The sequence below is a fragment of the Lynx rufus genome, unplaced genomic scaffold (genome assembly GCF_022079265.1).
Source record: "Lynx rufus isolate CCGP_SWC_20201006 ecotype Redwood Valley unplaced genomic scaffold, mLynRuf1.p SCAF_7, whole genome shotgun sequence".
Classification (NCBI taxonomy): Eukaryota; Metazoa; Chordata; class Mammalia; order Carnivora; family Felidae; genus Lynx; species Lynx rufus.
This window is the reverse complement of record NW_025814889.1, coordinates 45,332,965-45,360,424: the sequence shown is the minus strand read 5'-3', so window position 1 is coordinate 45,360,424 and position 27,460 is coordinate 45,332,965. Positions and strand designations below refer to the sequence as shown.

At 43.6% G+C, this 27,460-nt stretch overlaps 1 protein-coding gene across 2 annotated transcripts; it reads left to right on the top strand.

The window, feature by feature from the left end:
* Nucleotides 1-1,263: 1,263 nt before the first annotated feature.
* YBX3 (Y-box binding protein 3) lies at nucleotides 1,264-27,460 on the top strand. Of its 2 annotated transcripts, XM_047065854.1 has the most exons (10): nucleotides 1,264-1,825; nucleotides 5,772-5,835; nucleotides 6,884-6,917; nucleotides 9,404-9,493; nucleotides 11,035-11,157; nucleotides 15,831-16,034; nucleotides 22,082-22,179; nucleotides 24,016-24,187; nucleotides 24,894-24,993; nucleotides 26,894-27,460. In XM_047065854.1, exons 1-9 carry the CDS (start codon nucleotides 1,561-1,563, stop codon nucleotides 24,957-24,959), a joined length of 1,116 nt encoding a protein of 371 aa, XP_046921810.1. In that variant the 5' UTR covers nucleotides 1,264-1,560; the 3' UTR covers nucleotides 24,960-24,993; nucleotides 26,894-27,460. The 2 variants fall into 2 exon arrangements, with proteins under 2 accessions (XP_046921810.1, XP_046921811.1); XM_047065855.1 differs by lacking the exon at nucleotides 15,831-16,034 and having other exon boundaries at nucleotides 1,323-1,825.

The following is a 27,460-nucleotide window of genomic DNA, read 5'->3' as shown; positions in this document are numbered from 1 at the left end:
CTTTAATTTGTATTTTTTTTATGAATGGAGTAAGAAAGAAACAAGGCAGGGTATTTTCACAATTATGGATAATGCACGTGTTGATAGGTTTGGGAAAATTTGGTCTTTTTGTTTGTTTTCATTTAGTAAACATTCCCTGTGTTCTAGCTCTATTCTAGGCACTGTGTTAGCCCTCGGGGATACAATGGTGAATCACACTCGCCAGCAACCCTCTTGATGTAGCCACAAAACAGACAATTCCCGGGGGGAACCATTGGTAAATGATTCAGGAGATTAGGAACTGAAGAAAATGAGTTTTTGTTGGACTAGACATGAGAGTTACATAGGATAATCTCAACTACTTCCCAGAGTGCCTTTGAGAAACTCCCTCAAAGGAGGAAATGCACTCTGCATACCTAGTCCAAGTAAACTCCCTCAAGAAAGAGCAGTACTAGAATGTAGACCTAGGTGTGCCTGCAACCTATAGGCCCGGAACACGAAATACTCCTAAATTCCAAATAGGCGCTGGGTCCAGGTCATTGTCCCTCTGGCCGTGTGTTTAGCCTGGTTCTCTAAAAGCCAGGGGGACTCCTCAAACTGGGAATACCGTTTATTGGGTGATCTGTTTCTCCGTACCTCTCATCCCTGAGACTAAGAGGGCTCAGTTGCTTAAGCTTTCGCCAGCTGAGAGATGCAATTGGAACAGACGGTAGGATGTGAATTTATTCATTCTTCCCCAAGTATAGTATTAAACACATTTCAGCGGCTCGTTACTTATCGCCATGAAATTGGGGTACGCTCTGATATGGACACCGATTCTCTGACGTTTGCACCTCAGTTTCCTCACCTGGGGATTGCAGGTGCAATTATCCCTAAGCTATTCTCCAGGGGTAAACGGCCAAGCAGAGTTTTTTTGTTTCACTTCTGTATTGTCGTGTCGGAAATAGTTCCTGGTGCTTCATAAACGTCGGACGAATACACAGCAAGGGCTTAAAAGCAAGGGTTCGGAGGCCGAGAAGCGCCGCGAAACTTGGAAGCCGCGTTTTCCTTCGCGCAGGGGTCAGTTTCAGGCGTCAAGATGCTGCGGGGGCGGGGCCCCGCTGCCCGGCTCCAACAAAGGGCCGGCGGCGCGTGCTCCTCGGAAAAGTCCAGGCTGCCGTGCAAGGCGCGGAGTTAGCCTGGCTTTCCTGGACTCCTCGACTCGGCCCCTGCGCTCCCGTCCCGGGCGGATTGGTGGCTCGGAAAGGGCATCGGGCGCCTTTAAATGCTAATGAGAGTCGTGCCCAACTCCGAGGCCAACTTTCCCCACCCTCTTCCCTCCCCGGCCGGTGCGCCGCCTAGAAAAACTTGTGCGGGGCCATTTTTGGGGCAGTAAGATCGAGCGAGGAGCCCAAGAGCGAGCGCGCAGCCCGAGAGCTCGAGCCGCCTCCGCCGCGAGACCCCACCTCGGCCGCCGCCGCCTGCGCCGCGAGAGCCGCCACCGGCCTCCCAGAGAGCGAGCCCCGGCCGCCGCGACCTCCAGCCGCGCCAACCGCCGACCAACCGCCACCGAGGTGCCCGAGTGAGAGCAGAGGAGGCGGCATGAGCGAGGCGGGCGAGGCCACCACCACCACCTCCACCAGCACCACCCTCCCGCAGGCTCCGGCGGAGGCGGCCGCCGCGGCCCCCCAGGACCCCGCGCCCAAGAGCCCGGTGGGCAGCGGCGCGCCCCAGGCCGCGGCCCCGGCGCCCGCCGCCCTCGTCGCAGGAAACCCCGGTGGGGACGCGGCCCCCGCAGCCACGGGCACCGCGGCCCCCGCCTCTTCAGCCCCCGCCGGCAGTGAAGACGCGGAGAAAAAAGTTCTCGGTGAGTCAGGCCCCGGAGGGTGGGGACCGCTCCGAGTGGGGCGGGCGGCCGGGCACGTGCGGGCAGCGCCCGCCGCGTTTCCCACCGGGGGCGCCGGAGTGACAGCAGGGGGTCCCCAGCGCCCGGGGCCGCAGCCCGCCAGCCCTGTGGGGCTCCCGGGTGCGCGCGCGCCGCCCTGCGCTCCTCCCCGCCCGGTGCGCGCCCCTCCCGGTCCCGGGCCGGCGAGCTGGGGTCTTGACTTTTGTCACCTTAGGCGCAGGCACTGTGGCACCTTCCCGTAGTGGGGGGGCTACCTCGGTCCAAAGAGGAAAGGAGCGGCGGTCTGGGAGCGAGGACGCAGGGCAGGGATGGCCGTGGATGGAGGGGAGGGACAGACACGTGGGACGGGCACCGTGGAGCCCTCGCTGGGGATCGGGGGTGAGGGGAGGATTTCCCCCGGGGGGGGGGGCGGGGGAAGTGGGGGCCGGAGGACGGGCAGGGCAAGGTGGAAAGGCTTCTTGCTGAGAAGGCTCAGGTGTCTGTCCCTGACGCCCTTCCCACATGGGCACGGGAAAGACGCCATGCTTCTGTCGGCCACATGCCGGCGAAGGGGTGTTGCAATCCTCTCCGGGAAACTTGGGTCTCGGTCCTACGTCCTCCTCCCTCCCCGTGCCCACTGCTGCGCTCACCAATCGCTCACGCGTATTCTCCTTCCCGGACTGTGGGAACGCGCTCGGTGCAGCAGCTGAAAAAACTTGGTCGATAGCGTGGGTATGACGTTTGTTCAGAACACCCTTATCTTGGGACTTGTAACTTAGCAGAGCAGGTGGGAAGAGGTCTCGTTCAGGTTTGTGCGGGCAGAGCCTTCGAATGGTTTTCTGTGGTCCTTGTTGGCTTCGTCTTGCTTCAGCGTTTTCAGCCCTTCTGGAACGCCCTGTGAGGCCTTAAGCGGGTTTATGAAGCAGGTGGGTGGTGAAGAAACCCTCCAAAGGGTGCGTGTCTATGTCAGTCGCTCTTTTAAACAGGAAAGTTAAGAGATGGTGTCGGATGCTTCGGAGACATTTCCAGTGTTTGGGGCGGGGCGGGTTTGATCTGTCTGAGCCTTGCCTGCCCAATTTCGTGGGAAGAAAAGCGAATAATGTGAAGAGCGTGTAATACAACAGTTCCATGTTCCCTACTTTGAGAGGCCGGTTTCCTTTTTTTTTTTTTTTTTTTTCCTGGGGCTTTTTCTCAGTTGCTGGGGAGCGGCATGCTAAAACTAACCTGTGTAGGTTAAGAGAGAAACTTGCCCTCCTCTGCACTGACAGCCTGGAACCTGCTTGGGATTCTTTCTCCCTCTCTCTCTGCCCCTCCCCTGCGCACGCGCGCGCGCGCGCGCGCGCGCTCTCTCTCTCAGAAAAAATAATAGTAATTAAAAAAAAAAACAAAAAAACCCCACAACTTGCTCTTATTTTGCTGGACTAAAGGGGTACTTCAGTCTAGTCAGTATTCTGATTATTGTTTCCAACAAATGTTTCTGGGAGCACTTCTGTGCAGAGTGAGAGAGACAGCCTCCCGCTTTCCAAAGCAGAGTTAAGATATACTCTTAACGATAACTTATTTTGTGGACAGGAACTTTTGCAGGTTTTCCCTTGATCCTTGTACCCTTCTGGATCTCAACTGAACTGCTGGATATTAAACTAAAGCAGGCATCTTGAAAGATGAACAGAGAAATTAATTCTCTTAACCACCAACTGCTATTAAGCCTCTCCCGCATCCCAGGTGATGAGTCTGGAGGTCTTGTATCTTTCTGCTGTAACTCCCAACTCTTAAAATGAAGGATGGCCTTCTACATGACATTTCAACACTGGCTGTCCCTGCCCAGAGTGTCCTGCCATCTCCTTCCCTCTGCCAGGCAAACACAGGGGTGCCTAAAATGTGCCAGGCACAGTGCTGACTGAAATGGAATTCTGGTTTTAGAGTCTTCATTTGAGTTCCTACAAACAGTCCTTAGCCTCAGTGGATAGCCATAGGCCGGAGAAAGTGGTTTCCCCGGGTGAAAGAAAACTTTCCTTCTAATAAACATTATGGAAGCCATATGGTCTTCCTCTGTCCCCCCTTCCTCCTTGTGTATGTGACGTGAGGGTATGGTTTTAAAGCAAGAAGTGTGCATGAATGTGTTTGACCCTGTGAAATTGTTGGGAGTGTTGGTGGAATTAGGAAAATTTAAAAACCTACACTGAGGAGTCAAAATAGCCTTCAGCCTGGTTTGAAGTTAGACTTGAAAACCATTTTTCATCTTTTTTTTTTGCTGTTCTGTTAGTATTGCCTTTCTAATCAAGATTATTCCTTTAAAAGAGTTCCTGTCTTTATATTGTCCTAGGTCATTAATTTTGGGGCAAATGACAGGAGGCACAAAAACTCTATCACTTGAAATAACTTAAAAGTGTGACATAAAAGCCTATGGTTTATCAAAAATGGGCTCCTCTGTGTACATTTAGATCTAAAACATAATTTTTTTTTTCTTTCTTCCTTGACCTTCTAATTTCTAATTAAATGGTTTAAAACCGAACATTCCAAAGGTTCAGTCTCTTCGTTGGAAAGATCTTCCTCACTTGGAATTAGAGCTGGAGATTGCTCAGTCAGTGATGGGCTCTGAATGACTTTGGAGGCATAGATAGAGCTGGGGTTTTTTTTTCTTTCCTTTTTTTTTTTTTCTTTTTACAAAGAGAGCTAAAATACTTCCTTAAGCATATCAATATAGCGAAACTCAGAACTGGCTCTGTCCACAACAAAACGAGTCCTAATTACTAGTTTAGTCTTAAATTTGAAAACTGAATCCTCATTGTTTATCCTTGGAAGTTATAAAGTTTGTATGTCATAGAGAAGCAGCCCTAGTAACAGTTAATGCTGTTGCTTTCATTCTAAGCGTTTTTTTTTTTTTTTTGTTAGGTACTGTATTGTCAGATTTCCTGTTTCATTGAGTCTTGATAATCGCTTTATGCATTTCCTGAATTTAGACATGGGCATTTCCTAGAGGTTCTGAATTTGACATTCACAAGTGATTCAAAGGAGTCTTCTCAAATCATACTCGACGGCTGACATAAATATGAATGTACAAAGTACAAGTTATAGGACCATCCTGTTCATTTAGATTCCTTCTCTTCAATTCTGTTGAAGTCTGGCATGGTACAGAAAGGGCCCTACTCAGCGATGGAAAGTAGAGACATTCAAGTTAAAGAGGGAGATTTTGTAAAAACAAAAACAAAACCCAGAACACCGAAAAAAGGATGAGTTTGACTCTCCCCAACTGCAGGGAGCAGGGTAAACAATGAAACAGAAGCCCAAATTCATCACTATGGTTTGGAAAGGCCTGTTACCTCCTGTCTTGGGGTGGTGAGTACAGAACGGGTTGAGACAGCATCAGTTCTATTATTACTCTTGACTCCTCTGATAGGCCCCCATCTGGCGGCTGGACAAGCTACTTTACATCTTTGTAGATTAGCTAGTAACAGGGAGCTACTATTTCACTTACTAAAGTTTGCCTAATCTCAAAGTGCAAAAGTGATGTGTTAGGGTCATTGGTACTTGACCTTGTTCGTCTGTCTACATTCTCATTTCATTAGACCCTTCTTTTTGGCACCGGCAAAACTTTTCCATGCGAAAACTTTAATCGTAAAGAACGTTGTTTGTTTTTTCCGTGATGTCTTTCAATTTGAGTTATTGCAGAAATGTATAGACTTTCCGACCACTCCTTATGACCGTACTGAAACGTTTAACGAGGAAGAAAGCTGTAGGCTTCTGGAAAGCATTTTCCTATGGTGTCTTCCCTTGCTCCATTTTCTTTTCCTAATATATTTTAGAATTAAGCCTTTAATGGTTTCCTCGGGTATGTTTAGGCTTTATATAATGCTATCAAGACCTTAGCGATATGAGCTTTATCTCTTTGTAGGTCAGATACTAATTTATCTGCTTAATCTTATTTTAGCCACCAAAGTCCTTGGCACTGTTAAATGGTTCAACGTCAGAAATGGATATGGATTCATAAATCGGTACGTGCTTGTATCTCCGTACATGTTTTAAATGCATGCTTGCTTTGTGGCACCAGCAGTTTATAGATCCTTGACCAGACTTTTTAAATGGCTTGTGTAAGTTTTTTTGTTCATTTTGTTTTCAGTTGATGGCTGGAGTAAGTTTTAAGATGTGTAAGCACTGTGACCATTTTCCTTTCTAAGCTAGTGGTTATTAAATATTAATTAAAATACACTTCCAGATTATGGATAAATGACATGTTTTTAAACATCCAGTCATTAAAAGAAAATTGAAGGTGAGGGAGATAAAAGAGACATGGGAAGGGCCTTAGGACGATTGAGACCCTATCTGTAATTTCACAGATGGAGAAATGGAGTCTTAGACTGGTTAAGCAACTTTCCCAGGGTCACACAACTAGTGAGTAAGTAATTGAGCTAGATCTGTAACCCAGGTCTGGCCCAAGTCCTGCGTAGAAAGTATAGTGTTTTCTTTAAACGACGGTAGCTTCTAACCCTATAGGAAGGAGAACGCAGCTGTGGACTGTTGGCAGTCTGGTGATGTTTTTACGTGATACAGTCATTCGCTTTGCCCCCCCCCCCTTAAAGATTCCTTAATTTCTTCCTTATCTGATTTGGTGGGGGGGGTGGGGTGAGTTAGGGCAGGGTGGTGGGGAGGGTGCTGTTTTAGGTTTCAGTGTAAGGAGAGCCTAGTTCACAGCTGTGCCCTGTCCTTTTACTGTCTTGCTTTGCTTTTTACTGGGAAGGAAATCTCGGGCTCTGATTACATTCCACGTGATTTAGGAGGCGATGAGAGGGAAGGGATGTTTCTGTAGATTCTGTACACTTGGATCTAAGCACTGTGGTAATATGGAGGAGTATGATGGGGATCTTGCAGGTTTGGAAGTTTTTACCAGGGACCGATTCTGGCCTTCTGAGTTAAGTTGAGGAGAAACAAAGATGTATGTTGCCTTTTTTGAGGTCTTGGGATCTAAACTCATAAAACATCTGTTCTTTTAAGTTTTTCCCCATATCTAGTACTTTCATTTGTGAACTTTTTGTCTTCTAACAGAAATGACACCAAAGAAGATGTGTTTGTACATCAGGTAAGAGGGATAATAAATGCTACATTTGCTGTGTGAAGAGACGGGTGTCTGTGATGTGCTCGTGTCCCTTTTCCAAGATGAAGTCCTGTAAACCATCATTCTACTCTAAACGCTTTGCACGGTTTTATTCTGGCAAGAGAGCACACTTGCACATTTTAAGATCGGCAGATAAACTCTTCTGTCCCATCATTTTAGCCTTTTATTTTTGCAGTCGAGCGAAGTAATGCTCAGACCAGTTGCTAATTTTTAAAGCCTTTGACTCCTTAGCAGAACTCTGTTCCCGTGTTACCATCTTATTTTCCTGATTTTGTGGTTCCCCTTCCGTGTTTGGCTGGAACTGATGTGGCTTTTGCCTGGGTGGGTGTTGGTTTAAAGCTCTTCTCCCCAAGTGGCTCTGACTTGAAGTAAATAGCGCAGCAAAGCAGATGGTTAGGGTGTGTGTAGCCAGGACATGAGAAAACTCCCCAATGCCCGGGATAATCCTCACTCCTGTAAAAATGAGGCATGGTTAGCACATGTCCGGGTCAAAAGGTCCACATCCCTTTGGATTCGGAGATGTAGGAGATGGGTAAAATATGGGAACCATGGGCTTCTTGGCTACTGATGTCTTTGTCTTTCTTTACATTCCTGGCCTAGGATGCTCTTTATTTCATTATGCAGCCTGGACTCGTTTTACAATACAGGTTAAAAGAAGAGATGCCTGCCCTCGTTGTTCTTTTTGTATATTTATTTAATTTCCAGCCAATTGTCTCAAGTCTGTGGGGAGCTTAGTGTGTAACAGGAAAATACAGAGTCAGATACTAAGACCAGTACCTACCTGCAGGGCTCTGTGAAGCAGCATCTGGTTTTCTTTGGTTTTGTTTCCTTCTGTTTTGGGTTGTGGGCGAATTGGGGTGGGAGTGGTGACTGGGGAGAGTAATATCTAAGATTAAGCTCTCTATTGTGGTTTCTGCTGTTTACGTTTCTGCTTGACTGGATGTATTTCAGTTGTGCCTAGATAATTTGAGATTTGTTGTTGTTGTTGTTGAGATCCAGTGACCTTTAAAGTTAAAACAGACTGAAAGAAAGTGTTGCTTCTCATACCTAGAGGTTAATAGGTAGACCTTTGGGGTTAAGCAGTCTGTGTTTGACAGCTACATTATAGGGACCTCACAAGTTTGTGTCCTGGTGGCCAGCATCATTAGCCTGCAAGTCTATGACCTGATTCCAGCCCCCATGAGGTTGCGTGGTGAGTCACCTCCATGTGTTGAGGCCTGCCCCGTTGAACAGGAAAAAGGGAACGAGCGGGCAGGGAGGGGCTGTTTTTGGAATGGCTGAATGTGCTAACTGCGCGCAGATATCCTGCCCTGAGCCGCCTTTCTTCCTCCGCGGGTGAGGTCTCTGTGGCATTGGCTCCTTTTTTTCCCTCCTCCCTCCCACTCAGAGTAAGGGAAGGGCTGGATTACACATGCCTAATCGCTTTATAAAATAAGGTTGACCTAGTTCCATAGAAACTCAGAGCCCCTTTAACTATTTAGAGATACCAGCTAAAGAAATGGAAATTCTTTGCAGGAATTATTCTCCCCGCCACTGACTCAAAAGGGGAGGCCTTTTCATACGCAGATACTGAGGTGCAGGTGTTTCATGCAGCAGAGCATCTCCATTAAACTTTTAATGTATTATCACAGAATGTGTAGGGATGAGTGAGATACGAATGGTGTGATGGGGAAAGTATTGGATAAATATCATGGATACAGTGCAGGGATATGGATTCCCCCTACCCACCCTGCCTACCCACCCCCCCCCCCCCTGCAGGCTGTATCTTCATGTCTTCAGCAAAATCCCTTACCAGCTTCATTGTTTTCCTTCTCCATAAAATGGAGGAAGGGGGAGAAGAGGCCAGATTATGATTATCAGTAATGTTTCGTTCCTGAGGTAATTTTGTGTGTTCCATCAGGTGTATTTATCCCCCCTGGCATTTTAAAATTCCTTTTCTCTAGTCTTCATCATCCCTCCTCTCCTTCGCTCCTTTTAAAATTCTTTTTGAGATTCTCTTGTCTGTAGATAGTTTCTCCACCTAAAAAGAAAAATAAATAAATAAAATAAAAAATATATGTGTGTTAAGCAGGACTTCATGAAGGCATCCCCCCTTTCCCCTCACCCATAGAGGTACAGTCTAAATCTTGGATGCCTAATAGCTTGAGGGAACTAATATTTCCAATTTCATGATCAGGCTGTAACGGAGGTGGGTACTAACTGCACATCCTGTTGAATCCACCTACCAAGATGAATTTCAAAGGATACCACAAATTAAGAAAACGCGGAACATAGTTTTGCCGTGTTTTTGTTCTGTTTTGTTTTGTTTTGTTTTTTATTACTGTTTTGAAGATCCAGGTGAGTGGGAGAGTAATTTCAAAAAGTAATAACGTATGCAGTAAACTTGTGAGATGAAATCTGTGGCCAATATTGACATACTCTTCAGTTAGAATTTTCTGTTCTCTTGACAGACTGCCATCAAGAAGAACAACCCACGGAAGTACCTGCGCAGTGTAGGAGATGGAGAAACTGTAGAGTTTGATGTGGTTGAGGGGGAGAAGGTGAGACTATCGTGGCTGGGTATCGAAGTGTGCTGGCACACGGTTTTCTTGCATAGTGAGTGGTCTCTCAGCCCCTTATGAATTAACCTTATTTTGGATTTTTGACAGAAGTGACTTTTAAGTAGAAAATTTTTGATTACTGAATACCGCTATAAATGTTCTTTGATTGATTATAAAAGGAGGTTGTAATTTCTCACTTGATAAATGATGAAGAGCCCTATTTAGTTATAGAGGGAGAAGCTAATTTTTCAAAAGTTAAAGGACGTATTTTATTTCGGTACCAAATGTATATTCCAGTGTAGATTAAAATTTTGTAGTATTTTTTTAATCCCTGCACCCAACATGGGGCTCCAACTCATGACCCTGAAATCAAGAGTCAAATGCTCCACAGACTGAGCCAGCCAGGTGCCCCATAACACTTATAATATTACAAATAGATAAAAGTTGCTTTGGTGAAAAAGATATCTTTTTTAAAGTTTATTTATTTATTTTGAAAGAGCATGAGTGGGGCGGGGTGGGGGGTGGGGGGAGAGACGGAGGGAATATCCGAAGCAGGCTCCACGATGAAAGTGCAGAAAGAGATCATGACCTGAGCCAAAATCAAGAGTCGGATGCTTAACCGACTGAGCCACCCAGGCTCCACATTTATTTAATACAGAAACTTAAATGATTTCTTTACTAATGTGATCCCTCAGCTGTGTTGCAAACCTGGAGTTTCAAATCATCCACCAGCAAATGCTGACCTGTAATGATCTCTGTTATCCCATCCAACTCTTAAAATTTTGTATTGCCAGGTTAATTTCACCTTCATATGTTTTCAGAACTTGAGGTTTTACAAATAGATGTTGAATGTGAAATATATTCTTTTGAATCTCTTTTGTCTGATTTTTTTTTTTTATGTTTTTGAAGCATTATTTTATCTCTTTGTCCATAAGAGAATAAGAACGCTGAGTGTGTTTGAAGGATACTAAGACGGTCTAAAGCAGCACTACATTTGTGGAAACGATGTCTTACTCAATCCAGGACTCTTCTGTTGCTGCCGAGATGGGAGAAGTTTCCCTCTCAATAGCTCAGTGCTGGACAGAGCCACTCGAGCCCATGAAGAGCTGTTCTCTTAGTGCCTCTTAGAATAATCTAGGTTTCAGCGTTGTTCTAGGAAGATAACATCTCATTTTTTTCCCATGGAGAAGTACTCTTCCTGGTCTAGCATTACTTCTTTCACAATCGCATTACATTTACCAGTGTGTGTTCTTTAAAGAGGTACATACCGTTTTTGAAGTTAGCATAACCAAACAAGAAGGGAGAGTTTAGGTTGTGTGAGCAAAGAAACTACATTTATAATCAGGACACCAAGCACCTTGCTGATCTTATTAAGACTTGGGTGTGTATTTGAGATCACGGTAGGAATTGTGGGTACGTTCTGCCAGCTTTAACATTCTGACTGTCCCAGGCTGGTTTTTTATCGGGGGCAGGGGTGAAAGGGGTTAGTTGAGTTAGCTTCTTTTGATTTTGAGGCCGTCTTTGTTTGTCTTCTTCCTCAGGGTGCAGAAGCAGCCAATGTGACTGGACCGGATGGCGTTCCCGTGGAAGGGAGCCGTTACGCTGCTGATCGGCGCCGTTACCGACGTGGCTACTATGGCAGACGCCGTGGGCCTCCCCGTAATGTATGTTGTCTCAGTGCCCGAAAGAGTTTTCACGTGTAGAATGAAGTATACATACCTGCAGCAGATAAATGTATCTCCTCCCGGAGGCACAGAATGATTTGGTTTGGGAAGGGAAATTTGTAGTGCCCAGAATTCATCCACAGCCACAGGTCTCTTCGGAAACTTGCCATTCAGAAGTTGTATCCGTTTGTACGTATTTGGCTGCAAGTAACAGACAACTATCTTTTAAGAGGGAGGGCTTAATTAAGATAGGCTGTGCCAGGGTCGTCAAAAGGGCTTTCTCTTTATTTGGCTCTTTTATCTGGCCAGAACCTGGTCATGTGGCATTCACTGGCAAAGGGGAATGGGATTTCCATGATTGGCCCAACGCGGTTCATCTCTTGGCACCAGCACTGTTGACCTCTAAGAAAAGAAGTGTTTGGTTGGCAAGGAGAATGGGGGATAGCTCAGGAATAGGCAAAAAACCCAGCACTGACCGCAGAAGTATTAATTTACCTCGATTAAGTAGCTGGTTTATTCAGCGTAGCATTTTCCCATTATTTTAAAGTAAAGAAGCAGTAAGTGATACTCCAGATGTTTAGTTCTCTAAATTGGTAACAATCCAGGCGAAAGGGTTTACAACCGGGTCTGTCTGGAGCTTACTTAGAAGGCTCAGTTTGAAGCACGCTCAAGGCACCCAAAAAGAATCCCATTCATTTGTGGTCATGAGGAGCCTGTTAAATTTGAGTCATTTTTTGAGGTTTCTAGAATTAGTACTTGGGATTGGCACTTACAGAGTAAGACTCGAGATGCTTTGTGAGCCCTAGACTATGACTTTGCGTATCATTTGAGGAAACCTTTTGAAAAATGTCACCAGAAAAGAAAGTCTGCAAAATGAGAATGATTTATTATTATGCTTTGATAGATTTATATCTTTCCACTTACCTTAATGCTTTCCCTCTTCATTCTGTCATCTTCACACCCTGCCTAAGTTGATTTTTTTTAATGTTTGTTTATTTACTTTTGAGAGAGAGAGTGTGCACACATGCAAATGAGTCTGGGAGGGGCAGAGAGAGAGGGAGACAGAAATCCCAAGCAGGCTCCACACTGTCAGGGAAGAACCTGACACGGGGCTTGATCTCATGAATTGTGAGATCATGATGTGAGCTGAAATCAAGAGTCGGATGTTTAACCGACTGAGCCACCCAGGCGCGCCCCCCCCCCCCCCAGATTGGTTTTTATTAGCTACCTGATGACCTCTTATTTTTCTCTTTCTGTATTTTTCTTTTTTTTATTTTACTGCTATTTTATTTTTATTCTTTTTAAGTTTCTATTTTGATTTCCGTTAGTTAACATAGGTGTTACATTAACATGTTTCAGGTGTATCATCTAGTAATTCAACAGATGCATACATCACCGTGTGCTCATCGTGACAAGTGCCCTCCTTCATCCCCATCACCTATTTCACCCATCTTCCCATCCCCTCATCTAGTTTTGTATTTTTCATACCCGTGTTTTGCTTATCTTACTGATTTTTTTTTTAAAGTTTATTTATTTTTGAGAGAGCACACACATGCGTGGGGACGGGGCAGAGGGAGAGAAAATCTTAAGCAGGCTCCACACTCAGTAAAGAGTCCAACGTGAGGAGTCCAAGGTGGGGCTGGATCCCACGACCCTGGGATCATGACCTGAACGGAGTTGGACGCTTAACCGACGAGCCATCCAGGTGCCCCCCTTATCCTGTTTGATTGTTTTTTGTTTTTTTTTTTTAACATTTATTTATTTTTGAGACAGAGAGAGAGAGCATGAACAGGGAGGGTCAGAGAAAGAGGGAGACACAGAATCCGAAACAGGCTCCAGGCTCCGAGCTGTCAGCACAGAGCCTGACGCGGGGCTGGAACCCACAGACTGCGAGATCATGACCTGAGCCGAAGTCGGACGCTTAACCGACTGAGCCACCCAGGCGCCCCTCCTGTTTGATTGTTAATAAAAACCTGTGCCGGAGGTGGCGAGTAGGAATGAGCTACTGTAGCATTTATTATATAGCATGTTAACTTTTCCAAGTTCATCAGATTCACAGAACTCTGGTTGTGATGGCAGTCGACCCTTGAAAAACACGTGTTTGAATTGTGTGGGTCCACTGACAGCAGGTGTTTTTGGTAAATACAGTACATGAATATAAATGTATTTTCCTTATGATTTTCTGAATAACATTGTCTTTTCTGTGGCTTAATTTGCTGTAAGAATACAGTGTATCATACACGTAACACACAAAATAGAGGTGTTAATTGACTGTATGTTGTCAGTAGGCTTCCAGGAAACAGCAGGCTTTTAGTTGTTAGGTTTTGGGGGAGTTCGAACACATGGGTTTTTGACAGCGTTGGTGCCCCTAACCTTCTCGTTGTTCAAGGGGCAACTGGATTTTGATTATTACGTGAATTCAGAAGTAAAAGCGGTAGAAAAACGTTAGCAGTTTTTCCTTAAAGACTTTCCTCCTCAGCTGGAAATTGCAAAGTCCTGCGTGTGAAAGATACTTAGAAAGAAAACTTTCAAAATCCTGAAAGTACGTGTAAATGAAGGTTTTTTTTGTTGTTGTTTTTTTTTTATTGGGATGTCCTGACATCCTGACAGTTTATTGAGTATCTCTCAAGAGCATGTTTGGCAAGGGTGATGCCATTATTCCTATTTGGAAAGATAATTAATGAAAGATTTGGCTGTATAAAACTCAAAAAGATATAGAATAGCCTAAAAAGAAGAATAATGCAGTCTCACACTTACTATTTTGGTGTATGATTTCTATGCTAATGTTTCTTTTTTACTTTTTTATGCTAATATGTGTTACGTAGTTGTAGATTGTAGCTGGTACAGGTTTTATGAAGTATACAATGGCTGGATTTTTCTGAAATTACTGGAGGCGATAGCTGAAACTTTCACCTTTTGGGAATTTAGTTGCCCGTGTGGCTGATTCTGGAGTGTTCTCAATCTTAAATACCCTCACCCCCAAAAGAAATGGGTCATTATTTTATTAGTTTTTAATTTATTCATTTTTGAAAACTATAATTACTTCCCTTGACTGCCTTTTGTATTCGCCTATCTATATCCTTTAGTGTAAGATTTGAAATAAATTCTTTGAGGGATGTTTGGCTATTTATGTTTTTATATAAAATATTAGTATGTGATATATAGTATCTTAAATATAGGAAAAAATGTGGGGTCGGTAGTTTCCTTTGTTAATAAGGCCTATATTTAGAAACTGCCTGTATCTATTACTTACTACTATAAAAGTACCATTAAAACTTTATTCCAAAGCCTATAAAGAAAATCATGCTGTAAGTCAGTGGTTCTCAAACTGACTGGTTTTTGGACCCATTTGTATATTTAATTATTATCGATGATCCCAGAGGTTTTATGTGTGTTTATATCTGTTAGCAATTAGAGCAGACATTTAAGAGATATTTAATTGATTGTAAATAAGCTCATTACACATAAATATAAATAACATTTTTAATGAAAACTAGGCTTTTATTTTTATTTATTTTTTGATATTTTTAACGTTTATTTCTGAGAGAAAGAGAGCAGGGGAGGGGCAGAGAGAGGGACAGAGGATCTGAAGCAGCACAGCCCAATGCAGGGCTCAAACCCACGGACCGTGAGATCGTGACCTGTGCTCAAGTCAGACACTTAACCGACGGAGCCACCTAGGCGCCCCTGAAAACTAGGTTTTTAAATTGAGTGAGAAGAGTGGTGTTGCTTCATATTTTTGCAGATCTCTATTAGGTTTAATAGAAGCCAGCTGGGCTTTCGTATCTCCTGCATTCAGTCAGCTAAGAGGCTCTGTGTCCCTGTGGCTGTTTGGAGCCTCCATATACCCATGAGAGAATAAGAGTGGAAAGGGCAAATAGTATCCTTGCACCATTTTGAGAATCGTTTGAACTGGGTACCCGCCCCCTGCCTCAGAAAGGTTTTTGGAGACCCCAGCCACACTTTGAGAACGGCTCTAGGAAGGTGGGACTCTTAGTACAAAACTGTTAACACCACACAATGTTTTTTTTCTTGCTTTGCCCTGACTCTGCCCCATTGGATGGCAGATGTTGGGAGACACACATTAGCTGGAGCTATTAAACTGTTAACAACCTTGTACATGTTTTCTTTGGTTGTTCAACTGATGATTCACCAATTCTTTTTTTGAGAGAGAGAGAGTGAGAGCATGCGTGGGGGAGAGGAACAGAGGGAGAGAGAGACCAGAGGGGGAGGGAGGAAGGGAGGGAGAACGTGAGGCAGGCTCCACACTCAGCACAGAGACTTACGTGGGGCTCAATCTCAGGACTCTGGGATCGTGACCTGAGCCAAAGTCAGGAGCAGGGCGCTCAACCGAGCCACCCAGACACCCTCCCCAGCCCCACCGTTATTCACCAATTCTAATGAGATGACTTGTCAATTCATTATAGATTGATTGCTTTTGCTTTTCTGCTTCTTAATATTTTATCTGCCCAGATCGACTTTAATCTTAATGTAGTTTATCCCAGGTAATCACACGATAACCTGGGTTAAATGCATTTTGTCCGTATAATAGAGGGGATTATTCCCTTTGGGGGAGATTTTGTTTTTCCTTTGGTGATATTCATCCTGAGCAGTATTCTTTGGTTCTGTCCTTGCTGAAACTTCTTCTGAATCTCTGTTTCTTTGCTTGCTAGTACGCTGGGGAGGAGGAGGAGGAAGGGAGCGGCAGCAGTGAAGGATTTGACCCCCCTGCCACTGACGGGCAGTTCTCTGGGGCCCGGAGTCAGCTGCGCCGCCCCCAGTATCGCCCTCAGTACCGGAGGCGGTTCCCGCCTTACCACGTGGGACAGACCTTTGACCGTCGCTCACGGGTCTTTCCCCATCCCAACAGAATGCAGGTAAAATTGCACCTGGGACTTTTCTTCAGCCGTCCTCACCCCTCCGTCCTTCCTCTTCCTCCTCCTCCTCCTCCAACACCAGCTGCCGGAAATCAGACCTTGCTTGTGGCTTCCTGATGCTCCAAAAGCTGTGAGGCGAGGCCTTTAGTCTGCTCTTTCGGAGCAGCCATTCTAGTGACATTTTCAAAAGCATAACCACAGGAGCCATGCCCGTAATTGGGCACCCTGGGGAACACGGGACAGTTTAAAGTAGAGAGACAGGTGGTTATGCGTTTTAAGACTTTGAACTCTGAAGTCAGCAGACTTGGATTTGAATCTTGTCTCTGCCAACTTGAGTCTGTGAGCTTTTGCAAAAACTGAGTTAATTCTCATCCATTGAACGGGCATAATAACGTGCCTCTTCCATGGGGTCATGGTGATTAAATCAAAGGCGAAGATATTTAGCTCGGTGTCTTAGGATAGAGGAAATCTATAGAGTTTTTAATTTGCATGAGATGGTGTTAGTAAGAAAAGCTATGTAGATGGGGATTGTTGATGAGTTGTTATTCTCCTTTTTTGCTGAAAAATACTGACAGAGCTATTGTGAACCTGACCTATAATCGATAAACATTGTAACAACTCTGCAGTTCCCCAAGAAACTTGGAAAACTTGGCATAGGACATGATTTTTTGTTACCACTAGCTATAACTTTTTCCTCTTAGTGTCCTTGGTTTTTGTTTTCTGTTTTTCCACGAAGTGTTTTGACTGAACATTATGTTCAGTCTGTTCTTTGCTACCCATCTCTTATCCCATCATGCATGACTATGTTCTTTCTACATTGCTTCTTGTTATTTCTCTTCTACTCTTTAACAGCTGTCCCTGACGAATGTGCTAAAAATAACGAGTAGACTTGCATATATGGAGAGACTGGGTACATGGGGCATAGTAGGTTTCTTTAGGGCAGCACTCTGGGCTTCTAGGAAATGAGAACAGGAAGAGTCAGGGAGATTGTAATACACATTTATTTTTAGGGCATTAGTAGTACTTTCCTGAAATAATCTTTCTTAGTATTTTGCACATCCGCACGTATCTTTTTTTGAGAACACGATTCTTTTCTATGTGGTTTAAAATAAAGTATATTTTACCTTAGGAATTGAAGGTTCAGAGCAAAGGGATTCTTCAGTGCTATGTAGAACATCGTTTGCAGAAGCTGGTTGAAAATTAGTTTTGAAAAACATGTGCTTATTCTGATAATCACATGGAGTTGTTTTAACTTGAGCTGACTATCTTACCCATTCCATATATGAAATAAAAGCTGTCCTTAGATTCCTTCAGTATTTTTAGAATCTTTCTAATACATCCCATGCTTGGATGTTCAGACACTAAAGAAGTCTGCTTAAGGCAATCAAGAGCATCAAATGAAAGTCCCTAAAACTCTCTTCCATAATAGCTAGGCTAATGGTTTAAAAGTATAGTGAGATCTCTAGGATGTTAAATATTGAGGTCAAAGAGAAAAGTCTTTGGAAACATTTTTTACCGTATAAAAACCGAAACTGACACAACAGGGGAAAAAAAATGATAATATACAGACCAATAGAATTTCCCTTCTGTACAAAGGACATGATATAGCATGATACATCAGTGACCACACGACTTCTGGTTTTTCAAAGATAATACCTATCTAGCTTAATTTGAATTTAATTTCTGCTTGGAAATTAAGTCGAATCGGTTACTGAACTAATAGCAACATTTTGTGTCTCTGAGAAAAGAACTGTATGATAGAGAAAAGGGAGCATGAATTATTTGGCACTGACGAAGTGGCAGACGTTTGAAATCCGTTCTTGTTCAGTCTTCCCTGTAGCTTTATGAAATTGGCAGTGGTTTCCATATTTTTGTTGGTGTTGTCACAAATGAAGAGATTTTCATATTCTAAAAAATGGGCAACTTGTACCTAAGGTCCTGCGGCAGAAAGTTGTAGAACTGGATTCAAACTCAGCCTCTGCTAATGCTCTTCCCGTTCCACAGTTCTAGTAAACTCTAGCCCTTCACACATGCTAATTGCTTTTCCTGTCTGCTTTTTGTGATCAAGGTTCCTGAGGAAGCAGCAGCTTGGCCTGTTCAGAGAACTAAAGGGAGGCTCCTGTGGTGACAGTGTGGGTGAGGCCGAGGGGGATAGGACATGAGATTAGGGCGATGTCTTAGAGCAGATAGAGCATGTCTGGTAGACTGATAAGGACTGCTGACCTACTCCAAATGTGATGAGAAGCCAGTGAAGGGATCTCAACAGGGAAGACACATATTTAGGAGCCCATCGGACTATTTATGGAAGCTAGACCACAGGAGGCAGCAGTGGACGTGGGAGAGACCGGCTGCTATAATCCCTTGTGCGGAGATGGTCCTGCTGTGGATGAGAGTACTAGCAGTGGGGCTGTGCTCAGTGGTCACCTTCTGGCAATATTTTAAACCTAGACGTGACGGCATCTGATGATGGAGTGAATGTGTGGTGTGAGGCATAAAAGATACCCCTGTGGTTTTTGATTTAAGCAAATACAGGAAAATAATAAAGATTGGGTTTAGGGGAAAGGTGAAAACCATCTGGAGATCTTCCCTCCCCCTCTGCCCCCCCCGCGGTCCCCGCCCCCCCCCCCCCACGTTAAATTTTACCTCCAAGTGGAGATGTGAAGTAAGTAGGCAGAAAAATAAAACGCAGCCAAGAGGGAATATGCGGCTCGGGTTAGGAAGGTATAATTTTAGACAAGGTGGCTACAAAGTCTTTGGGCTCATGTTTGAGAAGAGACCTACGTGAAGCGAGGGAGCGAGTCTTTTAGGTCCTGGGAGAAGCCACGAATGGCCGAGGGAAGGGCAGGGACAGAGGCCGAAGAGAGCCTGAGGAGGGCAGACGAGACCAGGTGCGAGTTTGAAAGGTCTGGCGCAGGATGGGATGAACTCCAAAGTGGGTGTAGGTGGAACACTGATCCTAGGACTGAGTCCTCGGCACACCAGCTTCCTCTAAGATGAGGAAGATGAAGAGTCTGGGATGATGAGAAGGAGCAGATAGGGAGAACATATTTCCAGAAGGAGATGCCGTGTCAAATACTGAGGAGGAGAGGAGGGAGTTAGACTGCGAGTGGATTCCTGTTGTTGGTAACTTGGGAGTTAGTGGCCCGGTAAGGGCAAAAGTCTGATTAGCATGAGTTCAAGAGAGGGAGAAGAGGTCTCCTATTCTCCTTTGAGGAGGTTTCTGTGGTGGTTAGTTAGTGGTGGTGGTTTTCCTTTCGTCTGTCTGTAAAGGAACTCAAATGGGGCAGTAGCTGGGAGGAGGCTATGGGGTCAGAGCAGGGTTTTTGTTTTTGTTTGATTTTGAGATGTAGTGAGTTCTCTCCTGGCCTCCCAAGCCCTCTCTTCACCAACAACTTTGTGAAAGCCGTTATAGGTGGACAGATCAAGTATGCTCTACGTGCACACACATATACCCACGTTTATATATGTGGAACTCGTGCTGTGTGTGTGCATATATGTATTTGTATATGTGTGTTCCTTATTTCTGTCTCCAGAAATGGCCTGAAATCAGTGACTCCTTAATAACATTGAGCATACCTGTCCTCCAGTGTTTTGTTTCTAAATACCATTCTCCAATAAAAAGAAGCTCTCTTGGAGAAGTGGCTGATTTCAGAGCTGGGCCAGAGAAAGTACAATATGAGCCCGGAACATCTTGTTGTGCCAAAACGCAAGAAAGTACTCAAAGAATGTTGGAGACATGTCAGAGGGACAGGAGCCAGTTTGAAAGGGTTCCCATTGGCCAGTAATGATAGTAACAGATTATAACTCATTGAATAAAATAGAAAACCATGAGTCTATGCAGATATAAATACATAAATGGATATATTGAGAACTTGATGAGGAATGAAACATTTACACACTCTGAACGTACTGCTCCAAATCCTCACTAATTACAAAGAGGAGAAGAGTAAACATACAGCAGAGTAGGCTTGGCAGATACTACCTTAACTACTTCTGAACTTGAACGTTGTCAGTAACGGCACAAATTGAAACCATCTGCCGCCCAACGGGATGCGACACGAAGGGTGCGGTGTGACTTTTATGGCTTCCCTGCCAGATACACAGGAGCTAAATCATGAGGAAACACCAAACAACCCCCAAACTGAAGGATAGCGTATAAAATAACTGGCCTCTAATTTTTAACAGCGTCAAGGTCACGAAAGCCAAGGAAATGTCGAAGAACTGTTTCAGGCAAAGAGCTAAATTCAAGGCATGGTTCTGAATGGGTCTTGGCCATCAGGGACATTACTGGGACAACTGGTGATACTTGAACCGGGCCTGAGGATTAGATCTTGTACTTCCAACTGTTTTGTAAGTTTGTGATTATATTGTAAGAATTGCAAAAGATGGGTGCCCTTTCAGCATGTTTATGCACCTGGATGGAAATGATGGAGTAGAGAAGGGGGGAAAAGAATACAGTGAAGGGGAGGAGGGATAGAGAGTTTAAGTGTTCTAGGAGGTGAGAGAGGGGTTGGCTTTGGATATGAGCATAGACCACTTACCCAGGGTTAGGAGAGAGAAGAAAATGACAGCAAACACGTAGGTGGGTAGATTTGAGAGTGAAAGAATGTGGAAATCCTTTGCCGATGGCTTTTCTTTTCCTGGTGTAACATGGAGAAGTAAAGGATGTTAGTGTTGAGAAAAAAAGGTTAAGATGTGGCTGTGTTATAAAGAATTTTGGAGATGTCTGGTGGGTTTTCTTGTTTGTTTTTAGTTGTCTTTTCCTTTGGAAGTTCCACAGTAAATAAATTTTGTACCCCCAGTTTGAAATAAGTTTATCATCAAGGAAGTATGATTTTATTTTTTAAAAGATTATAATTAAATGCAAAGAGATGGAAGGAAGCAGTCAGAAGCAAAGGTGTTAAGAGGTGTGGGAAAACGTTTAAATGTAGAAACCATTAATGGTTGAAGGGATACCCTGTTCATAGAATTAGTGGATCTGAGTTTGAAAGCGGGAAGAGATTCTCATTGCTCAAATGTAGCCTATCATTCTCTTTCTTTTTTTTTTATTTAAAAAATTTTTTTTTTAATGTTTATTTATTTTTGAGACAGAGACAGAGCATGAACGGGGGAGGGTCAGAGAGAGAGGGAGACACAGAATCCGAAGCAGGCTCCAGGCTCTGAGCTGTCAGCACAGAGCGCAACGCAGGGCTCGAACCCACGAACCATGAGATCATGACCTGAGCTGAGGTTGGACGCCCAGCCGACTGAGCCACCCAGGCGCCCCCCCCCCTTTTTTTTAATGTTGTATTTATTTTTGAGGCAGAGACACAGAGCATGAGCAGGGGAGGGGCAGAGAGAGAGCGAGACACAGAATCCGAAGCAGCTCCAGGCTCTGAGACGTCAGCACAGAGCCTGATGCGGGGCTCGAACCCACAAACTGCGAGATCATGACCTGAGCCGAAGTCAGATGCTTAACTGACTGAGCCACCCAGGGGCCCCTCATTCTCTTTTCTTTTATAATAATGGGTCCTTTTTTCTTTTTTTTCATGTTAAGAGATGAATGAAACATTTCAAAGTGTTTAAATTAGTATTATCAAATAAGACTAAGAGCTCTGTGACACACAAAAGACTGTTGTAGTAGAAGTAAGTTTTTCTTTCCTATCATTCACAAAGATCTAAATCATTGAACAGTTCACTGTTAAAGTTGAGGGTTCTCAGCTTTATTATGAAGCATTTTACTTTTTACTTAAAAAAAAAAAAAATCTGATGGGGCACCTGGGTGGTTCAGTAGTCTAAGTGTCCGACTTCGGCTCAGGTCATGGTCTCGTGGTTCGTGGGTTCGAGCCCTGCGTCGGGCTCTGCGCTGACAGCTCAGAGCCTGGAGCCTGCTTCGGATTCTGTGCCTCCCTCATCCTCTGCCCCTCCCCCACTCACGCTCTGTCTCTCTCAAAAATAAGGAAACATTAAAAAAAATTAAAAAAAAAATCTGAATGCAACTGTGTGCTCTGTGTCTCTTCTGTCTGGTAGTATGACATTGACTTTCGGCTCTGACTGCCTTCTTGTAGGCTGGTGAAATTGGAGAGATGAAGGAGGGAGTCCCAGAGGGAACACAACTTCAGGGACCGGTTCATCGAAACCCAACTTACCGCCCAAGGTACCGGAGGTATGTGACATTGCTCCCTAACAGCCAGTTGAAGGACTTAAGAGAGACAGCATAATGGATGAGACTGTTGGGGGCCTGTTTTATGGATCTATTATTGGAAGATCCATTGGAAGAAGTGGCTGCTTCGACTGGAGGTCTAAGGATTAGAGGGACTCTGCAGTGTGTTTTCCAACAGCCATGGGACATGTCCCCCCTATTTAACAAAATATTTTGGTATCCTTGTGCAAAACCATTGGTTTTTTGGGTTAGCTGTGATATGGTATAGATGAATATTAATTTTTTTGTTCTATTGAATGAAACAAACAGAAAATTAATTGATGGGTCGTTGTTCAGTGGCCATGCCAGAGAAAGGAGGAAGTGAGTGCCAGCCAGCGTGTGGGGTACTGAATAGTCCCATCACCAAGGCAGTCTGGGGGTTAAGTCAGGCTACAGATCAAATTGTGTGTACGTTCCCACCTTGAAGTTAGTAGCTGTGTCTCCTTTGGGAGGTTCCTGGACTCTTAAGACTTACTTACCAGGTCTATAAAAATGGACATTAAGGAATATTTTACAGTTTTTAAAAGTACTAACAAATCTAAGCTAACGGTACCTGGTGTATATATATATATATAGTAAACCTCAGTAAATATTAGATACTGTTACCACACCACCAATGGTATTCATATTAGTGAAGGAGTAGGTTTTTGTGCTTCATGCCTTGTGAAAACTGAATTGAGCTCGACTCCCTCAGAACCTTTTAAAGCTCTTTGTATCATAAGCCTTCCTATTCCTTTTCCTGGTCCTTGATGTAAGTGAAGAAAGTAGACCTTCACTCCTGATCAATATTTATACCACCTGGAGGTTTGGCAACATGGGTTTATTGAAAGAAGAATATATCATTTTGGGAAAGGATTTATGCCAGTCTGTGTCCTTTTCCTCACAGGATTCATTCCAGTTGTAGACATAATGACTCTTAACGATTAAATACTAAGAACTTCCAAAATAAGAGGTTTCACAGAAGTGCTTTAACAAAAACAGAAAGGAGACAGTGGTTCCATCCCGGTCAATCCCTGGCTGTGTGATCTTGGGAAAGTTACATTTGACTTTTTTCGACCTGTAAAAAGCAGCATTTCTCTACGGTCCATCCAAATACTTAACCTCTCAACACCACTTGATTTTTCTCACTAGAAATCCAATGTACAGAATTAGCATTGAAATTAAATGTTTAACCCAAAAACATACCAGCACAGACTCTGGCACGGAGTAATGTTAGAGTTCCTTCCGTGTTTAATCCCTCCAGGCTCCACTAAACTCAGTTCATGGAGGGCAGGTACCAGGAGCCACTCTTCTTTTATAATTTTACTATCTGTGCCTGTCAAGTGCCTGGCAGGACCATGATATGTGTCCAGAGTGTGTTTATTCACTACAAATAGGTATTCAGATGAAGAGGGAAAATGGTGGGAAAATAGGCTTTTTTCCACAAAATCTCTGCTCCATTTGCTGCAGTAGCCTGTGTATAATTCTTTTTCTTTTGTTTGTTTAATGTTTATTTTTGAAAGAAAAAGTGTGAGCGGGGGAGGGGCAGAGAGAGAGGGAGACACAGAATCCGAAGCAGGCTCCAGGCTCCAAGCCGTCAGCACAGAACCTGATATGGGGCTCGAACCCACGAACCGTGAGATCATGACCCGAGCCAAAATAGGGAGGCTTAACCGACTGAGCCACCCAGGCGCCCCAAGCCTGTGTATTCTAGCAATAAATACCGATCACTTGACTTCTTAACCTTCAAAAGTAAAGATTATTCTTGCGGCCCCCTGTCCTGTTGCACTGTTCTCTTTTCTTTTGCATTCTCTGCTCTAGAGGCCCTCCTCGCCCCCGACCTGCCCCAGCTGTTGGAGAGGCTGAAGATAAAGAGAACCAACAAGCGGCCAATGGTTCAAACCAGCCATCTGCTCGCCGTGGATACCGGCGCCCATACAACTACAGGCGTCGCCCCCGTCCTCCTAATGCTCCTTCACAAGATGGCAAAGAGGTAAATCCAACCAGCCGGAAGGGGATGTTGCCACATCATCCTTAATCACGTCAAACTTTATTTAGTATTCCATCCTAAGTGTGGTTTGATAACCTGCCAACTGGCAATCATATATATAACATTTTATGTTATCATTATATTACACATGTATTTATATTTACAAATCATATAAATGTCTACTACTTATATATTAAGGTAATATGTATGTAGCATTTATAGGTATTCTATATATAATCTGTATATGAAAGATAATATAATATTTTTAATATTTTAGTTAAGATCTATGCATCTATATATTATGGAGAAAGAATGCCCTGTACATAACATAAACAAACATTTGAATTCAACTAGCTATCATTCTCTGAAAGGATTATGCATACTAATGGAGATTCAGAATTAAAATGTTGAAGGCTCTCCGAACGTAGGACAGCATTTACAGAGAGGAAGGTCTCTCTAAGCAAGTATTAAAAGCAATTGTGTATCAGAGACTTCGTTGTGGAGAGTGGTGGTGTTTAGTTGCCATTTATTGGCCGTTCTTCTCTGATACTAAATTTTGACTCCCACTTAAGGATAGTTAATTTTGCAGAGTGATTTACCTTCGTAAGCAGGAAGATCCCAACTTTTGAGACCTTTTAGTCTTGAACTTTCCATTGTCATCCGGGTCAATTCATTTCCGGATTGTGGTTTTGTTTCGTGTCTTACTTAGACCAAGGCAGGCGAAGCGCCATCTGAGAACCCCGCTCCAGCCACCGAGCAGAGCAGTGCTGAGTAACACCAGGCTCCCCAGGCACCTTCACCATCAGCAGGTAAGAGCTCGGGCAGCCCGGGCCTTAGAGTTGATTTTTTTTTTTTTTAATGTTATTCATTTTTGAGAGAGAGAATCAGCATGAGCGAGAGAAGGGGAGAGAAAGAGGCAGACACAGAATCCAAAGCAGGCTCCAGGCTCTGAGCTGTCGGCACAGAGCCTGGCATGGGCCTCGAACTCACGAGCCATGAGATCATGACCTGAGCTTAATGACGTGAGTCGGACACTTAACCCACTGAGTCACCCAGGTGCCCCTGATATTTTAAGTATTGTTGATTTCAGTCTGGGCCAGTTCTGTGGTTCATCTGGATCAGCCGTCATCTCCTTTAGGACTCCGGAAAAAGAGCAGTTTTAGTGGTTAAATATGGGATTTGACCTTACTTTGCTAGGTTTTGGGGGGCATAAGCATTTGACAGTTATTGATGGTCATGTTTTTTCTCTATAGACATAATTTTTAATATTAATACCTCTTAACTTTTGAAAGTTTTACTTTTGTGACACCTAGTGGCCAGTTTGAACAGGAGACTGATCTACAGAATAAACTAGAGTATTTTTTTCCTTCCCTTCTCCCTTTGATAACTAACATAATTGATTTTGAGGCCGTGCAGTATAATGAGCGAGAGCCAAGAGGTTTATGTACTCAGTGTGGGAGCCACTACTCATTTGCTGGGTGATACTGAGCAGTTTGTTTATTCTCTGCCCCAGCAATGTCTGCTGCTGGTAAAACAGGGATACCAACTAGACTTACTCACCAAGTGTTGTTGCAAAGATTTAGTGAGATAACATGTGTAAGGTGCTTAATCAGGGCGTGGTGAAGCATAACCTCCCCGTAAAGGTTAGCTTGTCTTTATTGATGTTTCCTGCCTTTCTGTTTTCTTGGTAAAGATCTTGGAAGCTTTCAGTATAGAGGTAGAAATAGAACTAGACTGACCCAATTGTAGAGCCACTCCTAAAGGAATTTATAAGCCATAGTTGTTTTCTTTCTGGGTTTTTCACCTACTAACTCCTGGGGCTTAAATTTTTGAATATTTTTTGGTTGTTGTCCTTTGCATTAAATAAAAAATACGCTTTTAGTTAAAAGAGGCTGTAAAACTCACAGCCTTCCACCAGGTAGACATTTGCTGTGCTGGGAATATTCAGTTTTATCTCTAGGTTGTGTGGACAGTATCATAGAAATAAACTCCCTATTTAAGTTTGCTTGCATTAACTGACTTAGAATTATGTATCAGTCATTTGGCTATAACCTTCTACTTAGTAACGTTATTTCTGGGTATTGCTTCTAAGGTAATAATCCAAAGTACAGGGCAACAAATATTTGTACTATTTATAACTTGTCTAACGTTGGGAAGTGGCTCATTGTTGGGTTTGTTCACGTTAGGAGATATTGTGCAACCACCAAAATAATTATGAAGAATTATGGATGCCGTAGTATCATTTATTTGAAAAGGCGTCCTGATGGTAATTTTCTTTTATATAATTTTAAAAGAAATGTTGGACAGAGAGAGAGTGCACATGAGCAGGGGAGGGGTGGAGAGAGAGGGTGAGAGAGAGAGAATCCCAAGCAGGCTCTGCGCTGTTAGCCTGATTCGGGGCTCAGTCTCATGAACTGTGACATCATGACCTGAGCCGGAGTCAAGAGTCAGATGCCTAACCGATTGAGCCCCTCAGACACCTGCTTTCATATAATTCTATAAAATTTTTACTATGTACTGAATGTTCAGGTTTACACAAATGTTGTATTAAATGTGTAGGGTTACAGATCTGTAGATGCGAGAATGGATTATGTGTAGACCTTCTGAAATACTGTCTCCTGAATTACACGAAAAGCATACTTTTTGCCTTTTTATTCTTAAACTCTTGGTCATTTTGTCACTCTGAGTTTGGTTTCATTTTTTTTCCAGGTGACCTAAGGAAATTAATGACCATTAGAAAAAGAAAGCACAGAGCAGACCGTGACCTTACCAACACCAAAGAGACATGCAAGCAATAACGTGGAAGAGTCATGACCAAGATGTGGACATTAGAACGTTTACTATTCTTTATGAAACAGACAACTATGAAAGGAAAATGTCAGCCAAGTTTCCTAGCCAGCTGAGATCCGGGAATGCCTGCACACAAGACGAGAGAGCAACCTCCCCAGTTTCAGCAACCACTAGGTTTATATTTTTTTTTCCTGGTTTTTACTGTTTTGGTAATATAAATTGAAAGAAGAAATATTAATACCACATGGGGAGAACCCCAACCAAAGAAATCTGAAATATATAGTAAATGCTTTTTTTTCCCCTTTTTTGTTCATTTTGGATGCTGGTGCTAAACTTCCAAGTGTCGTGATTTAAAAAGAAATTTTTTGCCCTTCTTATTTATTTCTAGGATGAGGGGAGGATAACATTTTTGCTTTCTTACGTGACTTGCTAAAAATGTGCAGTATGGAGTTCCTCAAAAATAAAATTTTTACCCTTGAAAGGAAA